The 15,953-nt window shown below is 36.9% G+C and overlaps 1 protein-coding gene across 7 annotated transcripts in view; it reads left to right on the top strand.

Moving 5' to 3' along the window:
• Positions 1 to 15,953, top strand: part of LOC101737883 (collagen alpha-1(I) chain) — a 242,025-nt gene that overhangs the window by 201,418 nt on the left and 24,654 nt on the right. For all 7 annotated transcript variants that reach the window (XM_062671262.1, XM_062671264.1, XM_062671263.1 and 4 more), the window contains 9 exons: positions 5,525 to 5,680; positions 6,409 to 6,606; positions 8,589 to 8,756; positions 9,478 to 9,595; positions 10,224 to 10,304; positions 10,729 to 10,769; positions 11,417 to 11,626; positions 11,894 to 12,037; positions 14,185 to 14,283. In XM_062671262.1, the coding sequence (XP_062527246.1) occupies positions 5,525 to 5,680; positions 6,409 to 6,606; positions 8,589 to 8,756; positions 9,478 to 9,595; positions 10,224 to 10,304; positions 10,729 to 10,769; positions 11,417 to 11,626; positions 11,894 to 12,037; positions 14,185 to 14,283 (1,215 nt within the window). The remainder of the gene's footprint in view (positions 1 to 5,524; positions 5,681 to 6,408; positions 6,607 to 8,588; positions 8,757 to 9,477; positions 9,596 to 10,223; positions 10,305 to 10,728; positions 10,770 to 11,416; positions 11,627 to 11,893; positions 12,038 to 14,184; positions 14,284 to 15,953) is intronic.

Raw genomic sequence — 15,953 nt, forward strand, 5'->3', positions numbered from 1 at the left:
AACAATTAGAAAAGGCACTTCATAAAAATAAAAAAAACATAATTTATAGAAAATATTGCTAATAATTGTCCCAAAATTTGTTCAGTGTATTTTTTTATGTTAGTAACGCTTATTTTCATATAGATGAAGTTCGCACCGGTGTCTTGTGGTAATGTGGGAGTGGGTACCAAGTGGAATAGCTACAAAAATAACACCACTCTAGTTTCGCTATCACGCCATTTAATTACGTATTTAATTGAGTACAATTAAGACTTTATCAGATGAATAAATTGTTTCTAAAGGCGAAAATAATACTGCCTTGGTCTTAATATAATAAAAATCTAACATCAACATATCAAATTTATTTATATCATTATGTATTACGTTTCTTTCAAATCTTCTACCGCTCTCTTTTGGGCTAATTAATTTGGGTTCCCATTGTATTTAGATATTATTTTGGCTCTTAAAAATATAAGACAATACTCTGTACTGTGTAGATAATGAATAATGTAACGACAGCATGCAATGAAAGACATTTAAAAAATCTGCTGACGCACAAGATCTACGTCCCACTTGCTTTAGGCTACGGATTCGTGAAATAACAATAAAAAAGCCTATTTCGATAAGCATTTGTGCTTATCTTACCATTCTCAATATACCCTTCATTATTTTATACCTTCCAAAGATATTGTAACAATATTCCTTGTACTAAGTTCGTGTAGTGCTTACATAGACGAACACTAACAATGTTTACGAACTACCCTGTAAAGTCTAGACGTGTCCTTCGTTTATCTGTCGCATCATCTGCCTCCCTGAGCGAAACGGTAACATCCAGTGCTTCTTAAACTGTTTCAGCGTGATTAAAAAAGGGTGCGTGTACTTATGTACGGGCGTAAGAAGTTATACTTTATTTTTATTAAATTTATTTCTTTTTTTTAATTTAAATTTTAATCACTTTGAAAAAAACTTGACATCGTATAAATTCGGCAATTCTCGGTACGGTTCGGAAAGTTCACCTGCGGCTATATTCAGACTCGCCACGACCGTTGCGTCGGTCGTATTGTAATGAGCGATTTAGTGGGCAACTTTATTTCTGTTAATTTTGTGTCACGGAGCGCGCGCATCCTAAAATTTCACTCTCATAAATTTTTCATAACGCGCTTAAAGAACTTCAAAAATAAATTCTAAAAAATGTTAAGTAAGTTCTAGAAGCAGTCACGAATAGTTTTACTACGTAAAAACCATCATGAAGTGGTTAAGTCCAAAACATTTTGGAAAACTATTTTTTGTTGAAGCTTTCCCTGTGTTTGTTCATGCAAGCTTATCTTGAAAATAGCCTAAGTGAGATTCAGCCATCTTTCAGATATCTTGGGTTGTATGATAGCTATACAGTAACACACACCCACACACACCGCCACAACAGTAATAATTTTATTTGAAAAAGCTGTTATTCAATAATTAAATTTCTATATTCGTACAATAAATTCACTTTAAATATAAAAATGTTATACCAAATTGAAATTAAAACTATTATATTATTACCAGCAATAGTTGGTCGGACTAGAACACTACCATCCACTCCACTCAAATCCATTTGGATATACTTCCCCAGGGTTTTAAATATATTTGTCCAAGTCTAAATCTAACTTAAACTAGATTAATTTCCCAGATATTCTTTACTCCAACAAAACATAGATTGTATTCTTTGAGATTTGAATATTTTTTGCCGTCTAAGGCGCAGTCGCATAGCATGTCCTGACGAGTTTCCTTTCCTTGTAGACTGAATCAGCAGCAAAGCCAAGCTGGTACATAACAATATGCCTTCACATATTATACTGCTCAATATATTCTATTGTAAATAAATAGATTTCCATTTACATACTCTAACAATTTCATAATATGCTGTTTTCCATCAGTATGTTAGTTTAGCTAAACGAAAATCTAGAGTATTATTTGCTTAAGCTTTATTATTCAACATAACGTTTTGTTTGTAAAATAACGTATTTTGTCAGTAAACATTGTGAATTTATATCATTTTGGAGTTTGAGAAACTGCTTCAATATTTGGTTTAATACATGAGAGGAGAACGGAATCACAATTACCCAGCTTGAGCTCGCGCATTTTATTGGTTGGCAGGCAATATTTTTTAAAAGAAATATGCATCTAATTTTCTTTGATTCAATTTAAAAAAGGTCGTTTCCCATTTGCAAATTTATAGAAATAGTGGTCCCCCGGTAGCCGAAATTCGACTATAATTAATAGAAAATATAAGTTTGTACACTATTATGATTCTATTGTCAAAGACTATTATTATACTTCTATAATCACAGATTTCGCCATGACTACACTTTAGATCAGTATTAATAAAGACAAACAATATATATTTAATCTGTTCTCAATTTCAGACCACAGACTATAAGCAATAAGAAAAGTTTGACATTATACAAATATTATGCATGCGTATGTGTGCCAAATACATGGAAGCGTGTGTAATTTTTTTTATTGATTTCATGTATTTTTATGCATAATTAAAAAAATATTAACGTTCTGCATTCCTTCTCTATATTCTCTATAAGTGTGGGAAATTTCATACTCCTCCGACCGTGCAATTTTCGTAAAAAGGGGTACAAAGCTTTTGCTTCACGTATTATTATATAGATAGAAATATTAATCAACTATCTTCCATGAATCATGTTCTAAGCCGAATATCTTCGGAATACGTCTCAGTGACCTGACTTGATCTACTGCTACTTTTAAAGTGAAGTAAAGAACTTGCATTTGTATTTTGTCGATCAATATTTCTATACTACATTAATACATAAATATAATTACGTTTATTTTTTGTTTACTCCATATCAGTGCCTGAGATCGACAACACGTACCCATGGTCAAATTTTATTCTATCAACATTTTTATAGTATTATCCTTCCTAAATAAATCCATCTTAGATTAGTAAATAATAACATATATTAGTGACAAGGTTCTGATAAAAAGTAATGCCATTTTATGATTGAAGTGGCATAACTGTATTCTCTGTAATACAAAATTAAGATCTCAATATTCTCTGCCCCTAATGACTCATGCGGATAGTGATGCCTATCACAGGGTATGAGCTTAATTTGTTTTGGCACGAATTTATTAAAGTATAAATATCAAGAAAACGCAGTCTCTTATTGCTTACGCCATTGGATATTTCCATATAGCGCTATCTCTATTCACGTCGTTGGCCACAATGAGCGCAGTTGTATGAAACAACAGCGTGAATGCCACATTGAAACTTTAAACTTTGTCTCAGGACAGCTCAAGGCGAAAGGACTATTACAATAATCTACGTTTATAAATTGTATTTCCAACAATCCTCGCGAGTCGACACAATATTGAAATGTCGTCGATTAACCCCTGAGTCGACCGTGACCAAGAAAACTGTTAACTATTTGAAACGCCGGAAATAATATTTAGAATCATATTTCAATATCGTTTTGCCGAAAGAACTAAACAAAAAAAAATTGAGGTTGCGATGGGCCCTTAAAGAATTTAGCCAAAAAAGAATTGCTATCTCGTTGCCGCAGTATTAAGTTTTATTCGAGTCCAGAGATATAAATGCCTCAACTTGAAATTTGAGGTCAATTTTTTTTTATTGCTTAGATGGGTGGACGAGCTCACAGCCCAACTGGTGTTAAGTGGTTACTGGAGCCCATAGACATCTACAATGTAAATGCGCCACCCACCTTGAGATATAAGTTCTAAGGACTCAGTACAGTTACAACGGCTGCCCTACCCTTCAAACCGAAACGCATTACTGCTTCACGGCAGAAATAGGCAGGGTGGTAGTACCTATCCGCGCGGACTCCCAAGAGGTCCTACCACCAGTAAGAAAAGTATATGAGATATCTCAATTACATTCTAAAAGATATTTCCCGGCCCCTCATATAAAATGCATGACTACTTCCTCTAGGGCTATGCCTAATGATACTAAGAATACCTGGTTTTCACCCAGAAACTTGTGAAAAACTTAGCTTCATGTATTTATTAACTATCCAATAAAACCCGACCATTGATTAAATGATATAAAACGTGATTCACTTAAAGTACTTTATTCATACAATTCTATTTTGTGGAACGAAGTTCCTTATGGGACGATCCGGAGGGGTACCCTAACCTGGAAAAAGCGTCCGTAACGTAAGATTTTTATTAGTAATGCATGCAGTGTACGACTTAACTTTGTAATAACGTACAAAAAATTACATATGACCGTAGGTTGTTGCGAAACCTCCAGTTTTATTTTCTTTATACCTCGAATAGAACTTAAAATTAATATTTTTATAATAAGGAACTTTGTTCCTATCCGCTGTCCCACGACACCACACATCTTTTTTATATTACTTGATCTTATGTCGCAACTGGAAAATCTGCGCTTTTAATATTCGGTTCGCATAAAATCAAAAATTGTAGGATTTTCCGGGCTATTCTTGGTCTTTCATTATTTATTTATTTATTTATTTATTATTTATTTATTATCAACTATCGTATGAAACAAAAACGCAATTAAAACCCAAATACCTTAGCTGCTATGTCGGCGAAATTAATACTGGAACCGCAAAACGTGTGTCAGTAACGCACGTCCAAAGCACAGGAATTTCAGTTAATAGAAAACGTCAGTCCAACAAATTGGGATGGTCTGCTCGTAACAAAGTTTATTATACACTTGGCGCGATATTCGATATCGTTTCAATCGAATAGCTCTCGAAATACTTTTTGAATTCGAATTCTGGCGTAACAGAATTAAGTAATTCGATTTGACAGACCATACTATTGACGCCTTTTTTCCAATGTTTCGGGTGAAGTTAGGGCGACTTACATAATTACATTTTCTAATATTTACTGAAGTGAGTTTCTGGACGCAATTAGATTAGTTTATCGTGTAGCTGCAGATAAAATGTTAAATTTCAAGACGATCGATTCCTTTATTTACTTTCTCGTTCCCTAATAGATTGCCTTGATAAAATTTTGTCCTCATTTGAATTTCAAATTAGTCTTGTTCCATTATATTGATATATTTTCTTTTATTTACATCGGCCTCGTTTCAGAGGAGCTCCGTAAAGGTCAGTGATCTCAAGTTAGCATTTTTAAATTAAGCCTTATTGTTTATTACAAATAGTAGTAGTTATGACTTCCTTTACGCTGGATGTAATAATTTAGGAATGAAATTCGAACTTAACATGATGTCACTTAAATCACCAATGTCTTTTACTAATGAATGTGGAACTGCGCAATGAAACATAATTAAAAGACTGTTATGTGGAGTTTTGCTCGACGCGAGACTGCGTCCGCTAGCTCTTTGAATTAGAACGCGGGCCAGCAAATCTCGATTTTGACGTGTTCTTTCTTGTTAATTTGCTAAGTTCAAAAATTTAATACCACTTTTCACTTATGTTTAGCTTCTTCTTCTTTTGACTTCGGAAACTGCCGCCTTACCCTGTGTAATTCAGCTATGAAAGTATTGTTAGGCTATTTTGTGGTTAAATATTTAACGTTTGTTTTACAGCAAATTTTCGGGGAAAACTACGCTTCACTTGGACAATGCGGCTGTAATGCTAGCACTATCATGTCTTTGCTACAAACTGCGCCTGAATTAAGGGGGTCACCTGGTCCCCCGGGGATGATCGGGGCAGATGGAAGGGCCGGTCCTCCTGGTATGCCGGTAAGCTGCCTGTTTTTTTCTGTCTTTGTCATTACACCATAATACACTGGTTTACAATGTTTCCCTCTGGACAAGACACAATAATGAAACGCAAAAAACTGTGGCAAAAAGAAGAAGAGATTACATGTTGAATTTTTATTTATAATTGATGGAGTGTGCGCGGCACGATGATTTGAGACAACAATTATTTGCAAAATATGCAGATTTTCGACAAGTTGGAGCTGTAAATCACGCTTTTACGGAATCCGAAATGGCTGAGTCACTTTATAAAATAGTTTTGGGGGGCCTTCAGAGACGATAACGGTTTCCTTTATTTTTTATATAATTATTTTGTGACTCTCTTTCGTTGTACAATGGAGTGGCATATTCACTAGGTGAATAATCTCCTTAAATAAAGAGACAATTTTTTGGCGTGACAACGTCTTATAATTCGATGGAGCCGGCTGCACCTCATGTGGCGTTACTTCGCTCTGAGGCGTTCCATTTAAGGCTTGAAGTGCAAGCGAGAGCGCGCAACGAGTGACAAAGAGGCATAATCGGCCTCCGCGTTCGGCAGCGTTCGACATCTGTCTCTCTCCTACTTGAGTGAGCGATGCATCCGCGTGGACAGCTGCTATACAATAATACATTTACATGTTTTCATCAAGTATGAAGTTCAACTATCGTCAGTAAACCGACTTTACAGTCAACCGATTTTTTTTAATAATTCAGATTATTTTTCTATTCAGGGTCAGCCTGGTACTCCTGGTGAGCGTGGGCCCGTAGGACCCCGCGGTGATAAAGGCGATCGTGGAGACGCCGGTACAAGAGGTCACGAAGGACAACCCGGCCCTAAAGGTGAAGCCGGTGTGGACGGACGACCTGGCACTGCTGGCCCTCCGGGGCCTCCTGGACCACCAGGAACACCAGATTACAACAATTTCGAAGTAAGCTCACATTATGTTTATACGCTTTGTTTATATAAACATAAGTTAAAAATGCAAACTTACCACAATCAATAAGTTATTGTGGGACAAGAAAAGGTATATAGAAGCAAAAATGTCTGCGTAACTATTCTAGCCAAAGTCGAATATACTATGCTTATTGGCAGATATGAAGCGTGCTGTTCGTTATCTATCACGAAATACAACTAAAAATCTAAAACTACATAACAATATTTATTCCACACATTCACAAATTAATCAATTCGCTACAAAGATTCATAATACAGCAGCAACCTTCATAGACTAGACGAGTCGAATTTATGTGAATACTATGATTTAGCTATGCATAATAATGTAGATTGTATGTGATAATTAATCTATCATTTTCATGCCATCGCCATTTAGTCCAATTGGAAACCTAGACAAATATATAAGGTAAGAAGAAGAAGAATTACACAAACATTTAAAATTACTAACACAATGCATCACTTACATGCTTTTGCAATTTGTCAGTAATAACGATTGTTAGATAATTGACTTTTCGGACCTATTGTAAGCACAGGTAGGTACAACCTATACAGCTTTCTTGATTCAGAAGCCGCTTTTTCTATTTCAATTGAGATTTCGACCACAAGTCTTAGGCAGTTTGGGTCCGCTAATATAGCTTTGAAATGAAGTTGAATTTGATTGGTTCTTTATTTATCGTTAGTAACGGTTTTCAAGATTGGTTTAATTTAGGCATTCTAATTATGGGCATGAATTGCTTCGATTAAATACTTATTTTGATGATGTGCAGTTTAAATATTCCTCAGCAGTCAACAGAAGCCATTCTTACTGATAAATCATTTTAAAGTAAATAATACCGCTATTCAATGAGGCTGAGTTTGTTCAATAACTATGCAATAAAATAAAAATAAAATTATCCATTTTATAACTGGATAGGATAGATGGATGATGATAGATGGAGGATGGATAGGATGGGTCTCGGATGACTGTTTTAATTGGTTAGCGAAGAGCATAGGTGTCTCAACGTAAATGCCATCACCTTCAAACATGAGATCGAAATCTCAATTATATTGTGTCATGGCTATCTTCAAGCCGGAACACATGACTACTTCTCGACAGAAACAGGGTAATGGGTAATATCCACCCACTAGCTTTGCATACATATCGAATCACGGTTACGCTTTAAGATTTATATCAACGAGAAATTCAAGATGAAACAGATTATTTTGAAAGCCTCGAGACGTTGGCGACAAAAGTTTGGGGCTTGTTATCTGTTTTATTCACGATATGAATTGTTTCTGTCACGACATTTCTTTGTTGAGAGTTAAATAACCACGTTCTCTCACAAATACTTTAAAAGTAACAGTGATTTAATCTTTATCAATAGCTTTTGTGATTCAATTGTTTCAATGTTTGAATGTCGATGGAAGTCGTACACGTCGATTCTTAATCAAACAAGAAAATTATTATGCAAGATGTATTTGAAGTGAGTTTAAAATATTAAAATACAACAATTGAAATATGTACATATTTGGAGTACAATTTTATATATATTTTCGTTTTTGGCGGTATTTCTGTTTCTACCACAGATTATATCACCGTGTGGTAGTGAGCGCTGCTTGTGGCTGTAGGTATTGAACAAAAAAAAATTGTGAGCATTTAATTCTGCCGTGAAGCAGTTATGATTTATAGTTTAAAAGTTATAACAAACGCTTTTTAATACAATTGAGATATCAACTGTTTCTCTGATGGTTGAAATGCTAATTTTATATTCTAATTAAAAGCTGCATAGCAGTAAAGCAGCATAGTCTCGGGTTCGTCTTTTGCGGAACGTAATAGGTAAAATGCAATGAATTAAATTAATTAAGTATATGTATTACCATAGAGCTATAATACAGAGACTGTCACAAATACACTATCACAATTATTATTTTTACAAAAACCGTGCTTACTATGCAACTTAATTTTGTTTCCTCTAGGAATCTTTAATGGGAGCATATGGAAGTGCTATCGGTAGACCTGGTGCTCCAGGGCCAAAAGGCGATTCGGGGCAACCTGGCCCAATGGGACCGCAGGGAGAAAGAGGATTCCCTGGACAAAAGGGAGAGAGAGGACAGAATGGTGCGGTAGGCGCCAAAGGGGATCGGGTGAGCATTCTTTATTTTTCAAACACTTGTAAGCGGTTTTAGAGCGAAGTAAACATTTTGTGCTTCGTAATACAGTACAGCTAATTATGAACTCAGCTTGATTTTATATCTCCAAAAAGTGTCCAATAGGCATATATGGTAGATGTACTTTTCAAATCAGTTACAATGTCCACTATAGCGTCAAATCATATTCGACACGTTATAACCAAATTTGTGATAATTGGGAACGACGACCACGGCACGAACAGTGCTTGCTTCTGAAAGGTAGGATGTGAGCAGACCTCAAAAAAAGTAGGAGACATTCGGACGAAGGAATTAGACTGTAGTTTTTTTTATCTGTGTTACCTCAGAACTGTTATTGGGTGAAGCCATTTTTAAATATGCCAAATTAAATTCTATCAAGATCTGTTCAGTAGTTTTTGAGTTGTCCGTGATAAGTATTTAATTGACTTTGACTATATTGATGATGCTCTCATTTAATTTTTATTTTGTTGGTCACTTTTCTTTTATCTTATACTTTGTATTATTGTATTTGTATTTTGTATTATTGTCACAAGTTTTTGACCTTAGACTTAAGGAGGATCGGTAGATATACACACATGTCTATCGATTTCTGTAATCACCTCAATAATAGAAATTCGTTTGCTACACTATAACAAAATTTGTGTTTTTTTTTCAACAACTCTTAATATCTCATCATTACCTTAAATTCGTAAACTAGGGTCATCCGGGACCTCAAGGCGATCGAGGTGTTAAAGGTGATCGTGGAAACCCAGGATTCGACGGAAGACCAGGCATTCCTGGTGCCAACGGACGTCCAGCAGATAAAGGCGAAAAGGGTACTAGTCAAAAGAACATATTTAACCTTATTATTTCATTTTTTAAATTTATGTTAACCGGAAATTAAAATAGTGAAACTGTTTTAATAGGGCTTCCTATTCGTGAATACTCTGAGAAAGATATGTAATTGTAAACCTAGGTATTATTTATTATTATTATTTAATATTAAATAATTTACCACTGAACAAACAGAGCTTTTATATTACTCAAGTTAACACACGTCCTTGTGTGTAGGGCGGGAAATTCTGTTCTAATGCTAATGAGACTGCTCTTACTAAGACATATCGCCATTCGCCGTGTCGTGTCGCTTAATGGAATTTGATGATCGCTGGTATTGTAATGATCGTGATATGCATCAACCGATCTATGATAAAAGATGACTGGCTAAAATTGAACGTAGTAATGGGCTTCGTAATTAGTGCTATCAACATTAGTTTCTTCATCGTCGTGACATACGTTATGGGCTGGCAGTCGGCTTACTTTGGCCATTTCTAGCGACAAGAAATCATGCACTGAGACCAAAAGCGTCAACCTTTAAAAACTCAAATAGGATAAGGAGCTTGCTTATAGCAACGGGGTCTGAAAGCTCATCGTTTACATTCGTAAAAACCTCCTTCTATTTCACAGGTGAACGTGGGGAGCCAGGACCTCCAGGGTCACCACCAGCTGGAGTTTTTAATGCTGCAGATCCAGAATTTATGGTTGCAGGTTTGTGGTTGTTGATTTACATATTGTCATCATTATCCTGGATATATTGTCATCATTATCCTCCACAGGAGTTGAGAACATCAAAATCCCATACGTGTTCTGGCTTTATGGGTATGAAAGCCATACATTTAGTAGTTGTGTATTCGAAGGTCAGTTGAAGTATTAGCTTGCGCATCGGTCATGTCACCCTACAAACCAGAATCAGCGATTGCAGCGATCAGCGATTTGGACAGAAAGAAGCATGAATGTGGTGCCGACCCGAGTTAGGTCACAATACACCTCACTATCGGGTAATTTCGGTTTGTGATGGCTGTATTTCGGTGCTATAGTTTAGAAACTCTTTGACCATACCTACCGAAAAAGCTAGATTTTAGGATAAAACCACACGGCCATTTTATGCAAATATTTTAATTTGTCTTCATAGGGTCGCAAGTGACAGGTGCTAAGGGTGACAAGGGAGAAAAGGTAAGTAGCAAAATACGAGTTTATTATTTTGTATGATGGTGGATGCACAGTAACGCCGTCTGCTATTTAATAGCTTCCGGATCCCATAGAGTCCAGGATACAAAGGTCGCTTCCCTTATTAAGATTGATCAAAATCCCGTTTGTAATGTACTAGTGACTGTCGTACTCTTCAAACTCCCAGCGCAGTAATAACTTGAAGTGTTGAAATCTTCTGGTACCTACTAATTACACCTGGACGAATAAGTAAAAGTAACTGTTACACAGACCACTAACTATATAAATATGTTAGCAGCAGGTTGCTAATCTTGATTACCCTTGAGCACAATTGCTACACTCGCGAACATACTTTGGCCATTTAAACTACTTTTGCGGCATAACCTCGCTTATTTTTAAGTTGTCGGTATATTGTTTCCGACGTTTCAAACACTTTACAGTTTTCGCGATCACGGAGGGATTAAGCCTAAAAACAAATTTTAATTGTTTTATGTCTACGTCTCACGAAATCGAAGAAAATACTATGACACACTTTCAGTTCAATAGGTTTCAGAAGTTCTTCCTAATTGAGTGGAACTTGCCTTATCTCGGGCCTGTGCGCTCTCGTTTGAGAGAATTAGGCATGCATGAGCCCATTAACATAATATTTTTAGGGTGAAAAAGGAACTCGAGGTAATGATGGCCCACCAGGGTTCCCAGGGAAGGACGGGAAGCAAGGGGAACGAGGTGACATTGGACCTTCAGGTCTACCAGGCATGGCCGGATCCCCTGGACCACAGGGCTTTAAGGGAGACCGAGGAGAAAGAGGCCCTCCAGGACCTATCAGTGTTGCTTCAGCAGGGACCGATATCATAACTATTAAGGTACCTTACTGTTGTTTATATGCTATACACCAAGTTTGAAACAGTTACTAGATTTTTTTTTAAAGCTACGTAGTTCAGAAACTACACTATGAAAGCTACCATCAACCGTAAGTTAAAAGTCCATGATCAATCAACAATAACAACGTCAAATATCGTTGAAATTTTTGTTAAAGACCCGAGCGGAGCTGGAGCGGGCCGCTAGTGAATAATAAAATTGCTAATTATTCTAAGCTAGAGTTTACATTTCTTTTTTGTGTTTCCGTGAAGGGTGATAAAGGAGAACCAGGTGCCCGCGGGCGTAGGGGCCGCAGCGGGCCAGGGGGCGCGCGGGGGGCCACGGGCGCCCCCGGACCGCCCGGGCCCGCCGGCCGCCCCGGGGACAAGGGGGACACTGGACTACCCGGCTGGATGGTCAGTGATTTTAAAACTATAAAAACTAGCTTTGTTTATAGCAGATAAATATACTATTTAGGACAAAACCAATGATTTTTTCTTTTTTTTATTGCTTACATGGATGGACGAGCTCACAGCCCACCTGGTGTTAAGTGGTTACTAGAGCCCATAGACATCTACAACGTAAATGCGCCACCCAACTCGAGATATAAGTTCGAAGGTCTCAGTATAGTTACAACGGCTACCCCACCCTTCGAACCGAAACGCATTACTGATTCACAGCGGAAATAGGCGGGGTGGTGGTACCTACCCGTGTGGACTCCCAAGAGGACCTACCACCAGTAGTGATGAGCTTAAATTACATGGTCTTTCGTTTCATTTTGATTTCCCCGCCGGCACAGACAATTGTCTTGTTATGGTTACGTAACATGACAACAAAAAATAGAAGATGGCTGATGTTGAATTCAAATGAAACTCATAATTTTTAGTGCAGTTACGGAAAGCATTAGACATATTGTAACCCTTTTTATATAAATAAATGTTTTTGGAGGAAGAGGAAGATGTAGACCTAAGAAGAAGTGGCTGGATTGCGTGAAAGACGATATATGTCTAAGAGGGGAGTGAGCGAAGAAATGGTATATGATAGAGGAGTATGGAAGGAAAAAACATGTTGCGCTGACCCCAGGTGACTGGGAGACGGACAGGAGAATGATGATGAAATGTTTTTAGTGCATTACGATTAAGATCTCAGACAACTCAACGCATTACGATAAATTAAAGTAACGATATATGCAACAAAACTGTTGTTGCAAATACGCACTTAACAAATGTTCACGATTGACTTCCACGGTGAAGGAATGACATCGTGTAATAAAAACCAAACCCGAAAAATTATAATTTGCGTAATTACTGGTGGTAGGACCTCTTAAGTCCGCACAGGTAGGTACCACTACCCTGCCTATTTCTGCCTTGAAGCAGTAACGCGTTTCGGTTTGAAGGGTGGGGCAGCCGTTGTGACTATACTGAGACCTTAGAACTTATATCTCAAGGTGGGTGGCGCATTTACGTTGTAGATGTCTATGAGCTCCAGTACTTAACACCAGGTGGGCTGTGAGCTCGTCCATCCATCTAAGCAATAAAAAAAAAACACTTAGATGTTAGATCTCGAAGACCGCTAGACAAACAAAGATACATACGATATAAAATGCTATACATTTAATTATCACCACTGACCCTCCACCGAGTAATGTGTCTTTACGAGCTCTGTCAATATTTATGTCCAATAAGCTTTCAAGCATGGCAACGCACAGAATAGTGAACGCATTTCACTAGTACATTAAAATTTCATTATAGTATTTGTACTATAATATCATGAATAAGATAAATGAATAATATACTAATTAATAGAATAATTACGTTTTCAATAATATTGATATTATAAAAAAATGTTTCTTGACAATAATTTATTGATAATAATATATGATATTTGTTTTACTTTCGGCTGACTGATCAGAATTCCAAGGTACATCATTTCTTATTGAGCTTCTATAAGTTAATTTCTTTTATTAAGCTTCTACATATAACTTTAAGCGAACGACTATGTCAACGAATTTTGATGTCCAGTCAATTATGATATTTTCAATACGACCTTAAGTATATGGAGAGCTTTTGTATGTTTAATACCGTGTAATGTGACCCGTGGGGACAGAAGAGCTTACGGTTTACTTGATGTTAAAGCTGCTACCCGAAATACCAACAAAAGCATCAACATTTCATGTTTCAATCGCCGAAACATAAGCTCGAAGTTGCAATATATATTTTATTGTATGGGTGGATGAGCTCACGGCCTGCCTGGTGTTAAGTGGATACTGAATCCCATAAACGTGAATAAGGTAAATGCCGCCACCTAACTTGAGACATGAGTTCCTAAGTCTTAGTTTTACAGTACAACGGTTGCTTCACCTTTCAAACCGAAACGCATTACTGCTTCACGGCAGAAATAGGCAGGGCGGTGACAACTACACGTGCCGACTCATGCCCTAACACCAGCAGATTTCTTCAGAACCAATAATTACTAAAGGAAGTTCCTCCTGGATGCTCTATGACAGAGATCGTCGTGATTATTAAATTGCTTGCCCATCAGTCAATAGTTAATATTTTGACAGGGCCGTCCGGGAACCCTGGGCCCGCCAGGAGCACCAGGACCAGTTGGACCGAAAGGCGAAAAGGGCGACCCGGGAGTCAACATTTTGGACGTCTCAATGGTAAGCTTTGCCGAATAAACCAACTGAAGCCTTTTTTATTCCGCTTTGTAGGTAGACTAGCAAACCGCCCACCGTACAAGCCAACCTGATGGTCAGTGATTACCGTCGCTCATGGACATCAGCAATGCCAAAAGCCCAACCAAGACGCTGCCTCCCGCTGACTCCCCGCAAACCTCAAGTGAAGAACGACATACCATAGCGCTCGGAAACTCCTTGGTCAAGTACTCTTTATCCTGAAACTATTTACTTGAGAACCTTTTTTTCGTCATGTCGATTAACCTCTCCCCAGTTGTATATCTTTCATTATTCCCGCGCGCCCAATGAAGTAGGAAACCTATGGAAATGAAACGTCAACCAAAATTTCGTGCCACTGTGACGTCATCTGGCCACAAAACATGGCGGCTTTAGTGCTGTACAAAAGATTTCAATGTTATCAGGTTTTATCGATAAACGTTCTTGGCTCATTTTATTTTAAATATTGTTGAGTATTATTTATTTGTAGAATTTATACTTTAATGGGAAGTAAGTAGGTATATTGTTATGTGCAAATATGATATGATTTAGATGGGTGAAATCTAAGACAAGTTCGTCCTTCGAATTTGCCAAGTAAACGATATGATGATTTTTAAAAGTTGCTACACTGATTTTATAAAGTTGTCGTTTGTCGCAAAACATAAAGATATGGCGTAGTTCAAAGCCATCAGCCCATTTCTAGCATGCTAAATGTTATCGTATTTTGAGTACGTGTTTTTCTTAGACTATAACAATCTATTTTAATTGTTTTGCTGACTCTAAAGTCCGTAACATACTACCGCAGCGCACCCCAAGGAAGGTGCGCCGCACCATTTGAATCACTTTCGCTTGAGAGTGATTCAAATTTTAAACTTATTAAGGGACCGCGTGAAAAAAAAAACACCTACAGAACATTTATTCATTAATTACAAACGTCATTCCTTGTGACTTCCTCTCTAAAATCACTTAATTATTAAATATTTAACAAATTTACAATAGTGTTTTCCTCACTGCGGAATAAAACTATTTTATTTAAATAGTTCCGAAGAGATTTTGTCGGTAGCCTTTTTCCCGAAATATCTAAACAGAATGTCTAAATATGTTTTGATGACATATTTTAAAGTGGTATTTATGATTAGTGTCATGATCAATAGATTCCGACCGAAAAATGGATTTTTCGGATGAGGGCTCCATAATGAATTTAAATACATATAGATAATAGTTTTAGGGCATCGACTTTCTTGAGATCCTATAAAATACGTTTTAATTATTATTTTTGTATGTTTTAAGCATGATAAATTATGAAATTTTATATAATCAATCATATTAAATCGATATCAAAGTCAATAAATAATGTACAACCCAAAACAGACGGCCGAACTGACGTGACAATGACATTTGGCGCGCTAAACATGGCGGATTTTCGGCCTCATTAGACGGAGACGGAGATATTTACGTATATTCATGTTTCATTTTATGTACGCACTGAAATACTGTTATATTGTTTTCCTGCGAGTTAAAGTGCTGAGTAAGAACGAGATAGATATATGTTTATGTATGTGCCTTCAAAATGGGTGCTATTTATATAAGCAATTGTACGTATAGAACAATATGTCGTGTCCCTACTATATAGGTCTATGCGCGCGCCTCATTGAATG

Source organism: Bombyx mori, chromosome 11, assembly GCF_030269925.1.
Source record: "Bombyx mori chromosome 11, ASM3026992v2".
Classification (NCBI taxonomy): domain Eukaryota; kingdom Metazoa; phylum Arthropoda; class Insecta; order Lepidoptera; family Bombycidae; genus Bombyx; species Bombyx mori.